The sequence below is a fragment of the Carcharodon carcharias genome, chromosome 5 (genome assembly GCF_017639515.1).
Source record: "Carcharodon carcharias isolate sCarCar2 chromosome 5, sCarCar2.pri, whole genome shotgun sequence".
NCBI lineage: Eukaryota > Metazoa > Chordata > Chondrichthyes > Lamniformes > Lamnidae > Carcharodon > Carcharodon carcharias.
The window spans coordinates 82,545,667-82,564,918 of NC_054471.1; the positions used below are offsets into that span (position 1 = coordinate 82,545,667).

The 19,252-nt window shown below is 44.8% G+C and overlaps 1 protein-coding gene across 1 annotated transcript in view; it reads left to right on the plus strand.

Moving 5' to 3' along the window:
* The window catches only part of adgrb3 (adhesion G protein-coupled receptor B3), a 1,012,398-nt gene that overhangs the window by 508,939 nt on the left and 484,207 nt on the right, over positions 1-19,252 (plus strand). Inside the window, exons 8-9 of the mRNA XM_041188763.1 lie at positions 2,922-3,023; positions 3,330-3,436. Coding sequence (XP_041044697.1) covers positions 2,922-3,023; positions 3,330-3,436 — 209 coding nt within the window. The remainder of the gene's footprint in view (positions 1-2,921; positions 3,024-3,329; positions 3,437-19,252) is intronic.

A 19,252-nucleotide genomic window follows, 5' to 3' on the forward strand; every position in this document is an offset into this window, starting at 1 on the left:
TCCTTTTCAACAATTTCTCCTTCACAGTTTCTTTTCACTGGTTTTCTCCTTCATTGTTCTTTTTCTCCTGTCTCTCCTTCACTGCTCCTTTTCACCAATCTTATCCTTCACCATTACTTTTCACTCGTCTCCCCTGCACTTTTCCCTTTCGCTATTCTTCGCCTTGATCGCTGCCCAAGGCCCCCTTTATCCAGCCAGGATTATAGGTTCTGGCCGAAAATGTGCATTAAACATAAGCGCACAACTATCTCCACAGTCAGTAGCAATGAGTGCAGCATCGCTGCTGGTCCTAGAATCCGGCCCATAATCTGGCTGATATTGCACGTTACACTGTTTCTACAGCTAGTTGTTGTGACCTGAATGTGTGGCTTCTTTCAAAACTTTCAAATGCGAATTGGATAAATATTTGAAGAGGAGAAATTTACAGGATTATAGCGAAGAGTAGTGAAATGTGACTAATGGGTAGCTCTTTCAAAGAACCAGCACAGGCTCAATGGACTAAATGGCCTCCTCTGTGCTGTATCATTGTATGATTCAATGTGTTATAATATTTTGTATGATCTCATCTAAGTAGATTGTTTAAAAATGATTGCAATGACTGACAATCTATTCAGATTAAATTTTGCTAATACATAGATCTAATGATAGGAATTAAGTTTGATTATTAATGATTGCATTTGGCCCATCTTTTTTCTTTGCTTGTTAATTGGCCTAGTCTGTCTGCCTCCTCCACTCTTGCCAAGCACTTTATCAGCACATCCAGACGAGGTTAAACAGAAAGCTTGCCTGCATCCCAATCTCTTCCAATGCCTCCCTGGAAAGCTGTACCCCCCAGTATGAGCTGGTGCATTTGTTAACCCGCGACTGCCACTGTGCTGCTCACTGTTCCTTCCTTTAGGACTGAGATGAGGAGCAACGTCTTCACTCGGAGGGCAGTGAAGCTATGGAATTCTCTCCTACAGAAGGCCGTGGAGGCCAAGTTGCTGAATATATTTAGGAAGGAAATAGATTTCTAGACTCTAAAGGCATCAAGGGGTTTGGGGAGAGTGGAAGTGTAGCATTGAGAAAGAGGATCAGCCATGATCATATTGAATGGCAGAGCAGGCTCGAAGGGCCGAATGACCTACTCCTGCTCCTGGAAAAACTCAGCAGGTCTGGCAGCATCGGCGGAGAAGAAAAGAGTTGAAGTTTCGAGTCCTCATGACCCTTCGACAGAACTGAGTTCTGTCGAAGGGTCATGAGGACTCGAAACGTCAACTCTTTTCTTCTCCGCCGATGCTGCCAGACCTGCTGAGTTTTTCCAGGTAATTCTGTTTTTGTTTTGGATTTCCAGCATCCGCAGTTTTTTTGTTTTTTTTACTCCTGCTCCTATTGTCTAAGTTTCTGTGAAGGAACTATGGCCTCCGTTGCATTCGCTGCAATTTGGGACCCTAGATTCAGGGGTCACCCATTAGTCTCCAGTATCTAGTGTTTTGAAATAGCCAGAGATGCTCTTTGGTGAGAATAATTTAAAGGCAGTGTTCTGGCCAACTCTTTCCCTCAACCCAAGTTGACATGACTTCTATATTCTGGGGGACAGGGTGGAAGGGAGGTGGGTTGGTGGGTTAGTGCAGTGGTGGACTGCAGAAGTTTCCTGCTGAAATGCACCCCAGCGAAGGGGATGGGAGGTGGGGAATGTGTGCCATTTTCTCTTGTTTTATTGGCATTCACTCTTTATTACCCATGAGCAAAGCATCAGATGGACATGCAAATCCTTCTCCAAGGCAGCTCTGGAATTGTCCACCAGGGGGAGCAGTGGAGCAACCCTGATTTAGGTCCCCACCCATCTCTCTGTTTTGGCTCTCTCCGCAGTTAGCAAATACCTGGCAGCCATTCTGCGCCAATCACATAGTGGCAAAGTCGATCCTGGCAGCTTGATGAGTAAGGGCAATGGGTGAATGTGATTCTGAGACATATAGGTCAGATGGGCCCAGTTTGGACACTTGGTAGGCGTGACATCAGCTGGTACCAGATGGGGCAGTAATCGGGACACTCCAACTGGTCTCTGTGTCTGTAGGATGAGGAGAGAGAGAGAAAGATAACCATTCAGACTGCTCTTCCTTGTTGTCCACAATGGCCCTACAAGAGCGCCCATGTACGCAGCAATGCTGCAAAATCACCAGTGAGGACAGGATTGAATTGGGTTCAGTTCTGTCGCTGCCCACACTTGCATTATTTCCTGGTGCTGTACAATGTCAATGTTTAACTTAGAGGAGGTGCTGTAGGGCAGACAGAGCCCATTCCTATGAGAAACTGAGGGGTGGGAACATTCTAATAGGGGAACAATTATTTTCTGTGCACATCTTAATAAATGTGCATGTGTTTGCTGTGTAGATATCCCCCACGAAGACATCTCCCCATGTAAGCTATCCCTGTATATGGTCCCTGTGTGTTCATCCTCATATGTATAGGACCTTGTGTAGAGGTCCCATTCAAGAGGAGAATTAAGAGAAGATATAATAGAGGCGTTCAAAATTATGAGCAGCTTTGATAGAGTAAGTAACTGGTAACAAGATTGGTAACCAAAGGACACGGATTTAAAGTAATTGACAAAAGAACCAGTGTTGTGGGGAGGAGTGGTGGTGATAAGGAAGTAAAAATTACACAGAGTTGTTATGATCTGGAACGTTCTGCCTGAAAGGGCAGTGGAAGCAGATTCAATAATGACATTCAAAAAGGAATTAGATGCATTCTCAAAGAGGAAACATTTGCAGTGTGATGGGGAAAGAAAAGGGGAGTGGAACTAATTGGATCGCCATTTCAAAGAGCTGGTACAGATATGATGGACTGAATGGTTCTTTCAGTGTTGTATCATTCTATGATTCTATGAATTGTGTCATGTTGTTGATGACTTCCTGGTCATGATTTGGCCTTTGTTTCAGCACCCTACGAGATATGTCCCGAGGACTATCTGATGTCCATGGTGTGGAGAAGAACTGCAGCCGGGGATTTTGTGTTCAACAGGTGTCCACTGAATGCAACAGGTACTGTGAAAATGTACCATCACTGACTTAATCACCAGGGCCTGCAGGAAGCACTTTTTAAACCACTAACATTTTTCTATATGAAAGAGAAAATAATTTCATTCCAGCTCTTTTAAAATAAATAGTGAAGAATTCATCTGTTTGTGAAATGCCAGTCAATTGTTTTAAGAGCATGTTATTTGTCAAATGATTTATACTGAATGAATGAGGATCAATTGCATTTTACAGGCAATTGACTTTGTTTCCCCCTTCTGTATTACTCTGTCAATGCTGCCATTTATTTCTGCTTTTCTCTGTGACTTGCAGGCACCACTAGCAGACGCTGCTCCCTCGATCATAATGGCATTGCCTACTGGGAGCCACCCAGCTTTGCGAGATGCATATCAAATGAGTACCGATACTTACAGCATTCAGTAGGTGCAAATTCAGCTGCAATACTTCTTGCTTGTACTGAGGCTAGGCAGAAAACAAAGCAATCCTGCTTATTTAAACTGATGATAAATTTGTGTGAAAAATATTTTTTAAAGTGCCCTCACTTTTTGAACAATGAACAATAGCATAACAGGTTAGTTATGCCAGATAGCTCATTGGCTTCCATAGGGGATAGAACAATGTAAGATGTGTTTTGCAGTTAGTGCTGTTGAATTGTTTGGCAAAACCAGTAAATCTTCCAAATAAGCAAGATATCAAATATGTTTATTTAATGTTACCAGAAATATACAGGAACTAAAAGGATTAATTTATCAGGTTACAGGCTACATAGATTAGGCTTGTATTCCATTGAATATAAAAGAATAAATGATGATAGAATTTAAGTGTTTAAGATGATTAAAGGATTTGACAGGGCAGATAGAGAGAAACTATTTTCTCTGGCAGGGGAGTCCAAAATAAGGGGGTGTAACATTAAAATTATAGCTAGGCTGTTCAGGGACGATGTCAGGAAGCACTTCGTCACACGAAGGGGAGTGGGCGTCAGGAACTCCCTCCCCACAAAAGACTGCTGAGGTTGGGGGTCAATTAAAACCTTCAAAACTGAGATTGATAGATTTTTGTTGGCCAAAAGTTACAGAATCAAGGTGGGTAGATGAAATTAAGATACAGATCAGCCATGGTCTAATTGAATGGTGGGATAGACTTAAGGAGTTGAATGGATTCCTCCTTTTCCTATTTTTATGTGTCCCTTTGTTCCTAAATCCATTTATGACTGAATGCTGTTTGCGTAATCCCTGCAGACATTCCCAGTTTGGAAGGTATGGATTGTTGGGTGGAAATTCCAGCAAATGTCATTGTGCTGGAGGGACACCTTCACCACCTGCTTTCCCCTCCCAATGGGCTGTCCCCCAAACCCCAGATATGGAGCCATTACTGCATTAGGGGCAGACACCCATATCCAGTAAAGGATCAAGACTTGCATGTCTATAGTACCTTTCACAGCCTTCACAGTCAATGAGGTATCTTTGAGGGGGTGCAGGATTGAACTGGTGAAGAGAAACAGTGCAGGAGAAGACTGCTGAAAGGGGAGGCAGTGGCGCAGTGGTAATGTCATTGAACAAGTAATTCAGAGACCCAGGCTAACACCCTGGGGAAATGTGTCCCTTGACATTACCATTGCTGAATCCCCCACTATCAACATCCTGGGGTTTACCTTTGACCAGAAACTGAACTGGACTAGCCATATAAATACTGTGGCTAAAAGAGCAAGTCAGAGGCTAGGAATCCTGTGGTGAGTAACTCACCTCCTGACTCCCCAAAGCCTGTCCACCATCTACAAGGCACAAGTCAGGAGTGTAATGAAATACTCTCCCCTTGCCTGGATGAGTGCAGCTCCAACAACACTCAAGAAGCTTGACACCATCCAAGACAAAGCAGCCCACTTGATTGGCACCCCATGCACAAACATTCATTCCCTCCACAACGCACAGTGGCAGCAGCGTGTACCATCTACAAGATGCACTGCAGAAGCCCCTCAAGGCTCCTTAGACTACACCTTCCAAACCCATGACCACTACCATCTAGAAAAACAAGGGCAGCAGATAAAAGGGAACACCACCACCTGGAAGTTCTCCTCCAAGTCACTCACCGTCCTGAATTGGAAATATATCGCCATTCCTTCACTATCGCTGGGTCAAAATCCTGGAACTCCCTCCCTAACAGCACTGTGGGTGTACCTACGCCACATGGACTGCAGCAGTTCAAGAAGGCAGCTCACCACCACCTTCTGAAGGACAGTTAGGGATGGGCAATAAATGCTGGCCAAGCCAGTGAAGCCAACATCCCATGAAAGAATTTTTTAAAAAGTTTTGTGCACCTTCAAGTAGGAAGGATAAAAGTAATAGAAAAGGGGCATTGTAGTTCACCAGGATAATGTGAAGGACGAGGAAGCAGAGTTAGGAAAAGAAACTTAAGAAGTTTGGGCTTTTTCACTGCAAGAGTGAGAGAGTGTGAGAGTGAGGGAGGGAGTGAGTGAGTGAGAGCAAATGTCTGAGTGAGTGTGTGTGAAACAGTGAATGAGAGAACGAATGAGTGACTGTGTGTGACAGAGAGAGAATCTTGACATGGGGAGTGAGCCAGATGCGCATGTGCACACACACACTATACACGCACGCACACATTGCATGCACCCACACACGTAAACACACACACACACACACATGCTCACATTCACAGATTATTCGATGTGGGGACACATACATACAACTCTTCCCCCATCACACCTTCGCCTCCTCCTCCCCCTCCAAAAACCTAACTATACCCTGGGCTGGGCGAGGAGGAAAGCTCAGGCTGAAAGGCAATCCACTTCCGACCCCTCACTTCCACATGAATTCTGCCAAGGCCAGCTCAGAGTTCTGCCAAAGGTGATAACAAGGCTGATGTTAGTTAAACCCTACTCCTCTGCTCAGCCCCAGTCTGCTCCCTCTTCTCTGGTGACCAGGACTTGGTGACTAGTCTGTCTCTCTCTAATTCTGCTTCTTAAGTGAAAGGACATAAAAGGCTTTACTAGTTAGTTCTGCTGCTTGGTACTTTTTAATGGTCATTTTTATTAATTACAATTTTTAAAAGAATCTATTTATTGTTTTGACATCATTGTTTATGTTTTATTCATTACTTAACTGATTTTTAAAAATTTCTGTTTAATGTTGTGCCAAACCAGATCTCAAGCAGCTGAAGGGGAATGAGAGGTTCACAGGAAGTCTGACTGCTTTTTGGAGGGCTGTAAAAAGGGTTATTTTTGCTCCTGTAGAAATGGGAAGTGTTGGAAATGCTTAGCATGTCTGGCAGCATTTGTGCAGAGAGACCAGTGACTCTTCATCAGAACTACTGCAAATCATGGACCTGAGGTGCTGACTCTGTTTCTCTCTCCACGGATGCTGTCTAGTCTGCTGAGTATTTCTAGCATTTTCTGTTTATATTTCAGATTTCCAGCATCTGTAGTACTTTATTCTCTTATTATGTGCTCCATGCTGGGCATTTTTAAGTGTGGTTAACTTAAAATCATAATTTAAAATTTAAAATGAGAAAATATTTATCTCTCAATGCACAGTGTAAATTTCCTGTTAATAAAGCCCACTTGTGTGGCTAGAAATAGCACATTATTGCAGGTGAATTAGTTGGTGCTAATTTATTAGAATGATTTGCCATTTTTTAAGTTGAAAGCAAGACCATGAGTCATGTGCCAAAAGAATATATCACTACTAGTTCAAAATATTCTCCTTTGTACACGTGATTGTTGTTTGTGGTGCTTGAGGTTCAAATCTTTTGGATGTTGCTGCCTAGACATTGCCTTGGGCCAGGTTCAAGAAAGCAGAGCTGGTTGTGTAATATTAATGACCAAGTTGTGTGTAATTGCCCGACAAAGCCATGGTTGTAAAGTATATCATACTGAAAACTGAGCTTTCGATTAGGTTTATAAATAGAGGTATAGAGTACAAAAACCAAGAAGTTTTGCTAAACCTGTATGTAACAGTTCAACCCCACTGTTACCATGGTTTCCAATCCTGGGAACTTGAAGGATATGAGGGGAAGGTTTAAAGTGGAGTGTGGAGTGGGATAAGGAGCCCAGAAAGAGGAGAAGCACCATGGCCCATGATTTCTCTCCCTGGCCCTGTGTGGCGGTCTTGCCTACTTTTCAGTTAGCGGACAAGACCCCCGTTACTTCCAGAAGATTTCAGCCATTAACTGTTTCTCTCCAGAGATGCTGCCTGGCCTGCTGAGCAATTCCATCATTTTCTGGGGTTTTTTTTCAGAATTCTAGCACCTGCAGTATTTTTCTTTTCTGTCAGAGGGAATTTCTAGGTGGGGCTGATGGAGGGACTTCCTGTTTCCGTGAGGCAGATTTGTTTTTTTATTCATTCATGGGATGTGGACTTCGCTGGCTGGGCCAGCAATTATTGCCCATCCCTAATTGTCCTTGAGAAGGTGGTGGTGAGCTGCCTTCTTGAACCGCTGCAGTCCATGTGGTGTAGGTACACCCACAGTGCAGTTAGGGAGTGCCAGGATCTTGATCCAGCGACAGTGAAGGACCGGTGCTATAATTCCAAGTCAGGATGGTGAGCGTCTTGGAGAGGAACTTCCAGGTGATGGAGTTCCCATGTGCCTGCTGCCCTTGTCTTTCTAGATGGTGGTGGTCATGGGTTTAAGTGGGGCAGTTTGTTTCCAGTATTTAGGGCCAAGGCAGCTGAATGCATGGCCACTTATGGTGGAGCAGTGTAACTTTGGGATGTTCAAAAAGCCAGAGTTGGAGGCGAATTTAATTAAGCACTGGTACAATATATAGCTACAGAAATAGGCCATTCAGCCCCTCAAGATTTTTCTGTCATCCAATTAGTTTCTGGCCATTCTGTGTTTTATCTTCATTTTAAGTATGATTTCTTGAGGCCCTGCTTGTTGTATTGTAATGTTCCGGCTGACTGCATATAACACTTTGTTTAAACTGAGCTGCAGTATGATCACAGGCTGAGAATTTCAGATGCACTTAAATATAATCACAGCGTGAACATTTCCTTTGATATATTTGCAGTTATTTTACCTGATATGAACTTTTGAAATGTTAAGGGCTTTTTTTTATGCAGTTCTCTTGACGGCTGAGTTTTTTTTTAATTCTTTCATGGGATTTTGGTATTTGTTGGCAGATTTCCTTCCCTAGAGGGCATTAGTGAACCAGATGTGATTTTATGACAATTAGTGATAATTTCATGGTTACCATTACTGAGACTAGCTTTCAATTCCAGATTTTTTTCCCCTCAAATTCCACTATGCCATGGAAGGAAATTGAACCCATACCCCTAGAGCATTAGGCTGGGCCTATGGATTACTAGTCCTGTGACATTGCCACTACACCACAATCTCCTCTGCCTGTTAGTGCGATCACATCCTTCCTGTAACCAGATCTATACACAATATTCTACTTGTGACCTTACTAGTGTTTTATACAGGTCTAGTATAATCTCCCTGATATTATATTCTCAACTAATAAAAGAAAGCATTCCGATATAATCTCTCAACCACCTTATCTCCTTGTCCTGCTACCTTCAGGGATCTGTGGACATTCACTCCAAGGTCCCTCTGTTCCTTTACTCTTCTCAGTATCCTACCATTTATTGTGTAACCCATTGCCTTGTTTGCCCTCCCTAAGTGCATTACCTCACACTTCTCCAGACTGAATTCCATGCACCATTCCCGCCCACCTGACTAGTCCATTGTCCCGCAGTCTATAGCTTTCTTCCTTGCTGCTATCAACTATATGGCCAATTCTTGTATCTTCTGCAAATTCCTTAATCATGACCGCCATGTGTTAAGTCTAAACCATTGATATGTACCACAAACTGATAGGGATCCAGTACTGAGCCCTGCTGTACCCCATTGGAAACAGCTTTCCAGTCACAAAAACACCTATTATAATTCTTCACTTACTGCCACTGAGACAATTTTGGATCTAACTTCCACTTTCCCTTGGATCCCATGGGCTGTTAGTTTTCTGGTCAGCCTGCCATCTGGCTCCTTGTCAAAAGCCTTGCTAAAATCCATGTAGACAACCTCAAAAATGCTACCCTCAAAAATACACCTTGCAACCTCCAGGTTAGTGAGACTTTATGCCTCACCCTACTCCATATGGCCTTTGCCATTCATCCAGGTTTAAGTTTGGGAGTCCCACCCTTTACCTTTGTAGGAATATATTTGTTCAGAATCCTTGTTATCTCTTCTTTGAATGCCTCCTAATCCTCTGACACTGATTTACCTTTGAGTTGTTATTTCAAATCTACATATGTGAAATCACATCTCAACTTCATAAAATTGGCATTTCCACAAATTAAAACTTTTAAAATTACCATTGTACAGGGTGTGTCTGAGACCGCATCTAGAATACTAGGCACAGATTTGACCTCCATTTCGAAGGAAGATCATAGTTGCATTGGAGAAGGTACAGTGAAGGTTCACTAGATTGGTCCCTGAGATGAGGGGGTTGTCCTATGATGAGAGGCTGAGTAAATTGGGCAAATGTTCTTTGGAGTTTAGAAGAATGAGAGGTGGTCCCATTGAAACATACAAGATTCTAAAAATGGTTTGACAGGGTCAATACTGAGAGATTGTTTCCACCGGTTGGGGAGCCTAATACACAGGTTAAGTGGCCGATCAGAAATTTACTGACACATTTGCCCTCCCATCTCCCCCTGACTGTTTGGGGGTCTATGGTACTCGCCCAGCCATGTGATTGCCCCTTTTTTGTTCCTCCATTCAACCCATGTGGTTATTTCAAAATAAAAACAGGAAGTGCGGAAAAACTCAGCAGGTCTGGCAGCATCAGTGGAGAGAGAAAGAGTTAATGTTTTAAGTCCAATATGACTTCTTTGGAACTGCCAGCTCTGCTGAATATTTCCAGAATTTTCTGTTTTTATTTCAGATTTCCAGCATCCGCTGTATTTTTCTTTTATTTTCGTGTCATTTCATGCTCCTTCTAGCTATCATCCTCCTCAAAAGTGGAATTTTTTCTATGATCTAGATTGTGACCACACTTTTTGTTACCCCTCTCTATCCCATCTGAAAACCCCTAGCTGGAATTAATGGCCACAAATTGCCCACCCCTGTGCTGATGTAAAACACAGCACGATGATGTCAGGTTGGCAATCTCTTGTCATCCCACCAGTCTCTGATAATGTGGAAGGAGAACAGGTGCCGAAATCAGACGCCTGTTTGCCATTTTGTGAAAAAAGACCCTTAAAGACACAGCTGACAGCAATTTTGGGTTGCCCATTTCACCTTTAGTAGTTGCACAGGAAAAACACTGGGAATGTTTTACACCAGGTATGAGGAGGCAGTACAAGGATGGATGGAAAGGGCTGCAAACAGGGTCAGTGTTGCATGTGGCAGCAGAATCTGCTGCTAAAGGTGGCAGCGTTTGGCAGCAGTATACTTGATTTCTTCTCTCTTTTTAGGCTGACACAGCAAAAAAGGAGAGAATGAGAGGATAAGGGACCTTTAAATTGGTGGCCGTGACCAACTTCCAATTCACAGCCTAAGCCCTGTGCCACCAGATATCCCACCCTAGATGCCCAATTGGGCACAGACCCCACCCCCTGAAGCTAATTGACCAACTTTCCACTGGCCGGTCACTAAATGGCCGGCTGACATTTGTTTTGTCATGGTGAGACGGTGGGGCAGGAGCGAGCAGACCACACACTTCCTATTCCGTCTCTTTCACCTCACCAGGAACCATAAAATCCAACTCCCTGTAACAGGAATGTTGAACTGCCCTTCCTGCCCTTCTTTAAGTCATGTTTCAGTAATATCTATGATATCGTACCTCTTAAGTGTCTACCTGCTTTATTCACTAGACACCTTGCATTGAAATATATATCAATATCACTGAAGAACTCCATTGTTGTCTACTTTCTAGCCTTTTTTCTCGACCTTCCATATTTTCTTACTAATTTTCTGTCTTTTATTTCAAACAATGTTTCTCTGTCTTTGGAATCTACTCTCAACTTCCCATAGCACAGCCAAGGTAGTTTGAACTCCCCAGCAATGTTAGCAAACCTCCAGACCTGGCCCTAATGAGATGCAACCTGCCTTGCAGTTGACAGTTCTGAAGACGGACTCGAAATGTTAACTCTGTTTCTCTCTCCACAGATGCTGCCAGACCTGCTGAGATTTTCCAGGACTTCCTGTTTTTATAACAAATAAGACCAAATGGGTTGAACTGAGGAATAAAAAAGGGGCAATCACATGGCTGGAGTACACCATAGATCCCCAAACAGTCAGGGGAGATAGAAGAGCAAATTTGTAGGTAAATCTCTGATCGGCCTTTTATCCTGAGGTCCATGTCCCACCTTCCCCAGAACTGGAACCAATCCCTTAGGAATGTAAAGCCCTCCCCTCCTGCACCATCTCCCCAGCCACATATTCATCTGCTATATCTTATATCTGTACTCACTGGCACATGACCTGGTGGGGGGTAATCTAGGTCCTGCTTTTTAATTTCTTTCCTAGCTCCCTAAACTCTACCTACAGGACCTCATCCCTCTATACCTATGTCATTGGACCATGACCTCTGGCAGCTCATCCTTCCCTCAAAGTGCTCTGCAGCTTCTCAGTGACATCCTTGACTTTGGCACCAGGGAGGCAACATACCATCCAGGATCCACATCTACAGCCATGGAAATACCTGTCTGTTCCCCTAACTATAGAATCCCCTATCACTATTACTTTACCAATCTTCCTCCTGCCCCTCGTACCTTATAGTGCCATGGACATGGCTCTAGCTGCACTCCCCAGAGACACCATCACCTTTGGAGAGCTAGACATACTCGGCATTACCTGCCTGGTCTGACTCGACTGCTTGTCGATCACCCATCCCCTCTCTGCCTAAACACCCTTAAGCTGTGGGTGACCAACTCCAGTAATATGCTGTCAACATAGCTCTCAGCCTCAGGGATGCACCACAGTGGCACTGGCTGCTATTCAATCTCTGAACCCCAGACTCGAGCTGCCTCAGCTAATTACACTTTTTGCATTTGTGGTTGTACAAGAAACAAGAAACATCCTGGAGTTCCCACATGGAACAGGATGTGTATTTCATGGAACTGAAATGCCCTGCCCACGTCTCTTTACTAGACTACTAACTAAATTTAACCAAAAAATGTTTGAAATACTCAGTGGGCAGGAAGCATCTGTGGAGAGAAACATAGTTAATGTTTTGGGTTGAGATGTTGAGGAGGATAGCTGTAGGCTGCAGGAAGGTATCAATGGGTCAGGTGGGCAGAAAAGTGGCAAATGGAATTCAACCTGGAGAAGCGTGAGGTGATGCATTTGGGGAGATCAAACAAGACAAAGGAATACACAATAAATGGGAGGTGTAGAGGAAGCGAGGGACCTTAAAGTGAAAGCCTATAGATTCCTGAAGGCAGCAGGACAGGTTGATAAGGTGGTTAAGAAGACGTATGAAATCCTTTCATTTATTAGCTGGAGTTTAGAAGATAAGAGCAGTGAGGTTATCCTGGAACTGTATATATCATTAGTTAGACCATAACTTATGTACTCTGTGTAGTTCTGGTCACTTCATGGAAGGATGTAATTGCACTAGAGAGGGTACAGAGGAGATTTAAGAGGAAATTGCCAGGACTTGAAAAATGCAGCTATGAGGAAAGAATGGAAAAGCTGGGGTTGCTTTCCTTGGAACAGAGAGGGCTGAGGGGAGAATTGATTGAGATGTACAGAAGTGTGAGGGTTGGGGAGAGACTGGATGGGAAGGACCTCTTTACTTCAGCAGAGAGGTCAGTAACTAGAGGGCATAGATTTAAAGTGATTGGTAGAAGGGTTAGAGGAAAGTGAGGAAAAGATTTTTCACCCAGAGGGTTGTGGAGATCTGGAACACATTGCCTGAAAGAGTAGTAGAGGTAAAACACCTCAATTTATTTAAAGATGTCTGGATGTGCACCTCAAATGCTGTAACCTGCAGGGCTACGAACTCAATGCTGGAAAGTGGGGGGCTTGTTTTTTCGGCTGGTGCAGACAAAATGGGTCAAATGGTCCACTCTTGCTCCAACGCTACTAATGTTACTAATCTTTCTATGATTCTATGCTGCCTGACCTGCTGAGTATTTCCAGCATCTACAGTCTTTTACTTTTGTCTAACTAAATTTCTTAGTTTCACCCACTACCTTAACTTAAAGAAAAATAAAAGGAAATAGTAATGCTCACCAACCAGTTAACTACCTACTGTCTTGTGGCAAAAACAAAAATACCTGGAAAAACTCAGCAGGTCTGGCAGCATCTGTGGAAGGGAGCACAGTTAACATTTCGAGTCCACATGACTCTTCAACAGAACTGGTTCTGAGTTCTGTTGAAGAGTCATGTGGACTCGAAACATTAACTGTGCTCCCTTCCACAGATGCTGCCAGACCTGCTGAGATTTTCCAGGTATTTTTGTTTTTGTTTTCGATTTCCAGCATCCACAGTTTTTTGCTTTTATCTTACTGTCTTGTGGTGTCATTCCTTGATTTGTCCTGTCGTGTCTTATGTTGGCCCTCTGGGGGAGGCGGTGGTATAGTGGTATTGTTGCTGGGCTAATAATCCAGAGACCCAGACTAATGTCCTGGGGACTGGGGTTCAAATCCCACCATGGCAGATGGTGGAATTTGAATTCAATATTTTTTTTTAAAATTCTGGAATTAAAAGTCCAATGATGATCATGATGACCATTGTCGATTATTGTAAAAACTTACCTGGGTTACTCATGCCCTTTAAGGAAGGAAATCTGGTCTAGCTAACCTGTGATTCCAGACGTGCAGCAATTTGGTTGACTTGACTCTTAAATGCCCTTTGAAATGGCCTAACAAGCCACTCAGTTATAACAAAGTCACAAAAAAGGAATGAAACCAGACGGACCACTCGACATCGACCAAGGCACTGGAAACGACAATGGTCAAGTCCTCCTCCTTACTAACATCTGGGGGCTTGTTCCAAAATTGGGGGAGCTGTCTCACAAACTAGTCAAGCAACAGCCTGACATAGTCATCCTCATGGAATCATACCTTATAGATAATGTCCCAGACACCACCATCACTATCCCTGGGTATATCTTGTCCCATGGGCAGGACAGACCCAGCAGAGGTGGCAGCACAGAGGTATGGAGTTGGGAGGGAGTTTCTCCTTGGAGTCCTCAACATCGATTCTGGACCCCATAAAGTCTCATGGCATCAGGCCAAACATGGGCAAGGAAACTTCCTGCTGATTACCATGTACCACCCTCCCTCAGCTGATGAATCAGTGCTCCTCCATGTTGAACATCATTTGGAGGAAGCACTGAGGATGGCAAGGATGCAGAATGTAATCTGGATGGGGGACTTCAATGTCCGTCACCAAGAGTGGCTCGGTAGCACCACTACTGACCGAGCTGGCCGAGTCCTAAATGTCAGAGCTGCTGGACTGGGTTTGCGGCAGGTGGTGAGGGATAAAACACACTTGATCCCATCCTCACCAACCTGCCTGCTGCAGATGCATTTGTCCATGACAGTATCAGTAGGAATGACTAGCGCACAGTCATTGTGGAGACCAAGTCCTGTCTTCACATTGAGGATACCCTCCATCGTGTTGTGTGGCACTACCACCATGCTAAATGGGATAGATTTCAAACAGATCTAGCAACTCAAGACTAGGCATCCATGAGGCGCTGTGGGCCATCAGCTGTAGCAGAATTGTACTCGAACATAATCTGTAACGTCATGGCCTGGCATATCTCCCATTCTACCATTGCCATCAAGCCAGGAGATTCAATGAATATTGCAGGAAGGTATGCCAGGAGCAGCACTAGGCATACCTAAAAATGAGATGTCAATCTGGCAAAGCCATAACACAGGATGTCAAACAGCATAAGCAGCAAGTGATAGACTGAATGAAGCGATCCCACAACCAATGGATCAGATCTAAGCTCTGCAGTCCTACCACATCCAGTCGTGAATGGTGATGGACAATTAAGCAACTCATTGGAGGAGGAGGCTCCATAAATATCCCCATCCTCAATGTTGGAGGAGCCCAGCACATCAGTGCAAAAGATAAGACTGAAGCATTCGCAACATTCTTCAGCCAGAAGTGCCGAGTGGATGATCCATCTCAGCCTCCTCCCGAGGTCCCCAGCTTTACAGATGCCAGTCTTCAGCCAATTCAATTCACTCCACGTGATATCAAGAAATGGCTGAAGGCACTGGATACTGCAAAGGCTATGAGCCCTGACAATATTCCGGCAATAGTACTGAAGACTTGTACTTGCTGTGCCCAGCCAAGCTGTTCTAGTACAGCTACAACATTGGCATCTACCCAGCTATGTGGAAAATTGCCCAGGTATGTCCTGTACACAAAAAACAGGATGAATCCAACCCAGCCAATTACCGCCCCATCAGTCTATTCTTGATCATCAGTAAAGTAATGGAAGGGATCATCAACAGTGCTATATAGTGGCACTTGCTTGGCAACAACCTGCTCACTGATGCCCACTTTGGGTTCTGCCAAGGCCACTCAGCTCCTGACCTCATTACAGCCTTGGTTCAAACATGGGCAAAAGAGTTGAACTCCAGAGGTGAGGTGAGAGTGACTGCCCTTGATATCAAGGACACATTTGAACCGACTGTGGCATCAAGGAGCTCCAGCAAAACTGGAGTCAATGGGAATCAGGGGGTAAACTCTCTGCTGGTTGGAGTGATACCTAGCACAAAGGAAGATGGTTGTGGTTGTTGGAGGTCAGTCATCTCAGCTCCAGGACATCACTGCAGGAGTTCCTTAGTGCAGTGTCCTTGGCCCAATCATCTTCAGCTGCTTCATCAATGACCTTCCTTCCATCATAAGGTCAGAAGTGGGGATGTTTGCTGATGATTGGACAATGTTCAGCACCATTCATAACTCCTCAGATACTGAAGCAGTCCATGTCCAAATGCAGCAAGACCTGGACAATATCCAGGCTTGGACTGACAAGCAGCAAGTAACATTCGCACCACACAAGTGCCAGGCAATGGCCATCTCCAACAAGAGAGAATCTAACCATCACCTCTTGACATTTAATGGCATTATGATCGCTGAATCTCACACTGTCAACATCCTGGGTGTTACTATTGACCAGAAACTGAACTGGACTAGTCATATAAATACTGTGACTACAAGAGCAGGACAGAGGCTAAGAACCCTGTGACGAGTAACTCACCTCCTGACTCTCCAAAGCCTGTCCACAATCAAACATGCACAAGTCTGGAGTGTGGTGGAATACTCCCCACCTGCCTAGATAAGTGCAGCTCCAACAACACTCAAGAAGCTCAACACCATCCAGGACAAAGCAGCCCATTTGATTGGCATCCCATTCACAAACATTCACGCCCTCCACCACAGTAGCAGCAGTGTGTACCATCTACAAGATGCAATGCAGGAATCCACCAAGGCTCCTTAGGCAGCATCTTCCAAACCCATGGCCACCACCACCTGTAAGCTCCCTTCCAAGCCACGCACCTTCCTAACTTGGAAATATGTTTCCGTTCCTTGATTGTCATTGAGTCAAAATTCTGGAAGTCCCTCGCTAACAGCACTGTGGGTGTACCTACACCGCATGGACTGCAGAGGTTCAAAAAGGCAGCTCACCACCTCTTTCTCAAGAGCAATTAGGGATGGGCAATAAATGCTGACCTAGCCAGTGACACCCACATCCCTTGAATGAATTTTTAAAAAGCCCAGGTGCCCGGTGCTCAACATTTCCCCAGGTTGTCATCCCTCTGTCACTGACCATCACAGTGCCCTCTTGGCCAAAATCCTGAAGTAAAAGCTACGTACAAAGCAATCGTTCTTTACCAAGTTTGTCTAGCAATACATCCAGCACACTCTTATGCTTTCTCTGTGTGCGTGTCTTCCTGCTGCCTTTGCCTGTCCTGGTGCTCCTACACAGTGTTACCTCAGTGTCTGCAGCACAGCTGGCGGAAGGCTGCTGACTCTCACTGGAAGAGGCTGCAGATGGCCTTGCAGGACACCCTCGGGCAGCTGGGGACCTTGAGGACCCAGCTTCAAACTGCATCACCTCAACATGGGTGACAGCATTCTGTGCTAGCTGGCTGACAATAGCAAGGGCACTGGCAGAGTGGCTATGCTGGGAGGATGAATACTCTAGCACTGACAGAGGACAACAGGTTCATGCTCCACAGAGTCACTGCAACTGATGCGCTCCCAAGGCAGTACCTCCAGTAATCCTAGTGATCTGTGGGCAGACAGATTGCTGGACTGCTTTGAGAGCCTGCATGTTTCTTTGATCACTAGCGTCTGCAGCTATGATGGTGGCGGTTTGAGCTTGCCAGGCAGCAAGCTTGATAATGACAAGATGCTGCCTGGCAGCCCTGCCAAGACACCTAGCATTTCCAACAGCTTTTTCTAACCTCTGCAGCAGAACTCTTGTGTAACCTTGTCCTCTGGGGCTCTGGAACCCACTCAACCTTTTCCCACTGTCCTGGCAGCAGGCCTGCCGCCCTGGTGACTCACCACTTGCAGATTCCTGCCTCTCTGCCACTCTCTAAGATTCATGTAGTGCCAATATCTGAGCTGTTGGCCTCGAGTGTCAGATAGAGTGACAGTATTTCTTCTACCTTTGTCAGTTCTCCCTCTTGACCTTCAACTCCCACCCTTTGGCTGGTCAGGCAGTAGTTCTTGGATGTCCGCAGACATAACTGCACAAGAGTAGAGTGGAAGTGAGGGAACAAGGGAATAGTAAGAGGTGCATGGTTACACAATCAGCAGCTTGCACATTATAGCAGTTTGCAGTACTGGGTGAAGTAAATTTGAGAAGTTCTATAAGGCGGGATCATATCAACAGTCTTGATAGCTTCAGTGATGGTTGACCTCATTGACGCCAATTTCAATTACTCCCATTACCATCTCCATGGGGGTTAAGGGCATGCCTGCACCCTGCTGCCGGTGCCAACTATGAGAAACTTGGAAGGATTTACACAAAGAAGGGGACCATTCGGCCCATCATGCCATGCTGCCTAAGAAAGAGATATCCAATTTAACCTCACCTGTCAACTCTTGTTCTGTAGCCCTTTAGCTTATTGCATTCCAAGTGTATGTCCAAGTATTTTTTTAAATGTGGTGAGGGTTTCTGCCTCGACCACTCTTTCAGGCAGTGAGTTCTTGACCCTCTCCATCCTCTGCCTGAAAAAAATTCTCCTCAACCCCCCCCTCGAATCCCTCCACCAATTACTTTAAATCTATGGCCCTGTCTATTGATGTCTCTCTGAACAGAAATGGATCTATCCTATCTACCTTATCTTGGCCCTCATAATTGTAGACATCTCAATGAAATGCCCCTAAGCCTCCACTGTTCCAAAGGAAGCAAAGCCAGCCATTATATGCCATCTTGTCCTGCGAAAGAGAGGTAAATGTATCAGTGTGCAGTGTGTTTGGGTCATGTGCCTGCCACAGTTGAATAGCTGGCTGTATGTGGAAGATATGAGTGCAGCTTCAGCAATGCTAAGTGCTTGAGGGTGAGGCAAAGCCCATGAACATGAGCTATTCATCCTGGTTGGAAAAGATTTTTGGTAGGCGGGTGTGGCAGATCTGGCGAATGGAACAGGAAATGAGACTCTTGGTGCACTGGAGATGGCATTACCTTGACTACACGTGCAGTCATTGAATTTCTTACAGCACTGCATCCAGATTTTTAGTGGAAGATTGGTGGCATTAACAGGCCTGACCCCATGAGGAAAGAGAACCTCTCTGCTGCTGTCAATCTCCTGCACCAAGATCTCCAACACGGCTTCCATGAACCTTGTAGCACGCACTCTGGTCTGATGCGCCATTTCTGTTCCACCCTCCAGGTCTTTCATTTATCCTTGAGGAGTTTTAGCCCATGCTTCAGCTTGTATGTGCCTTGTCTTTAAGAGGTACAGGCTGTCTTTAAGTAGGGCAGGTAAGTGGTGCTAGCCTCACATGCATTTGGGCCCTCTACCGAGACATGATTCCATTCAACAGCATGTTTAGAGTTGGCTTGAGTGCAACAAAACTTATAAATAGCAGGTGGCCCAAGCTTGCCTGTTTCCTCCATTACTTCGAATGGGAACCGTGCACTGTGATCCCTTTGCCCAATTCTGGGAGCTATCCAATTTAACCACCGCTGTATTTTCTGGTGAGGGAATTATGAAATAGAGGACATAACTTTAAAATTAGAGCTAGGTCATTCAGAGCTGGTGTGGGAGGTACTCCTTCACACAGAG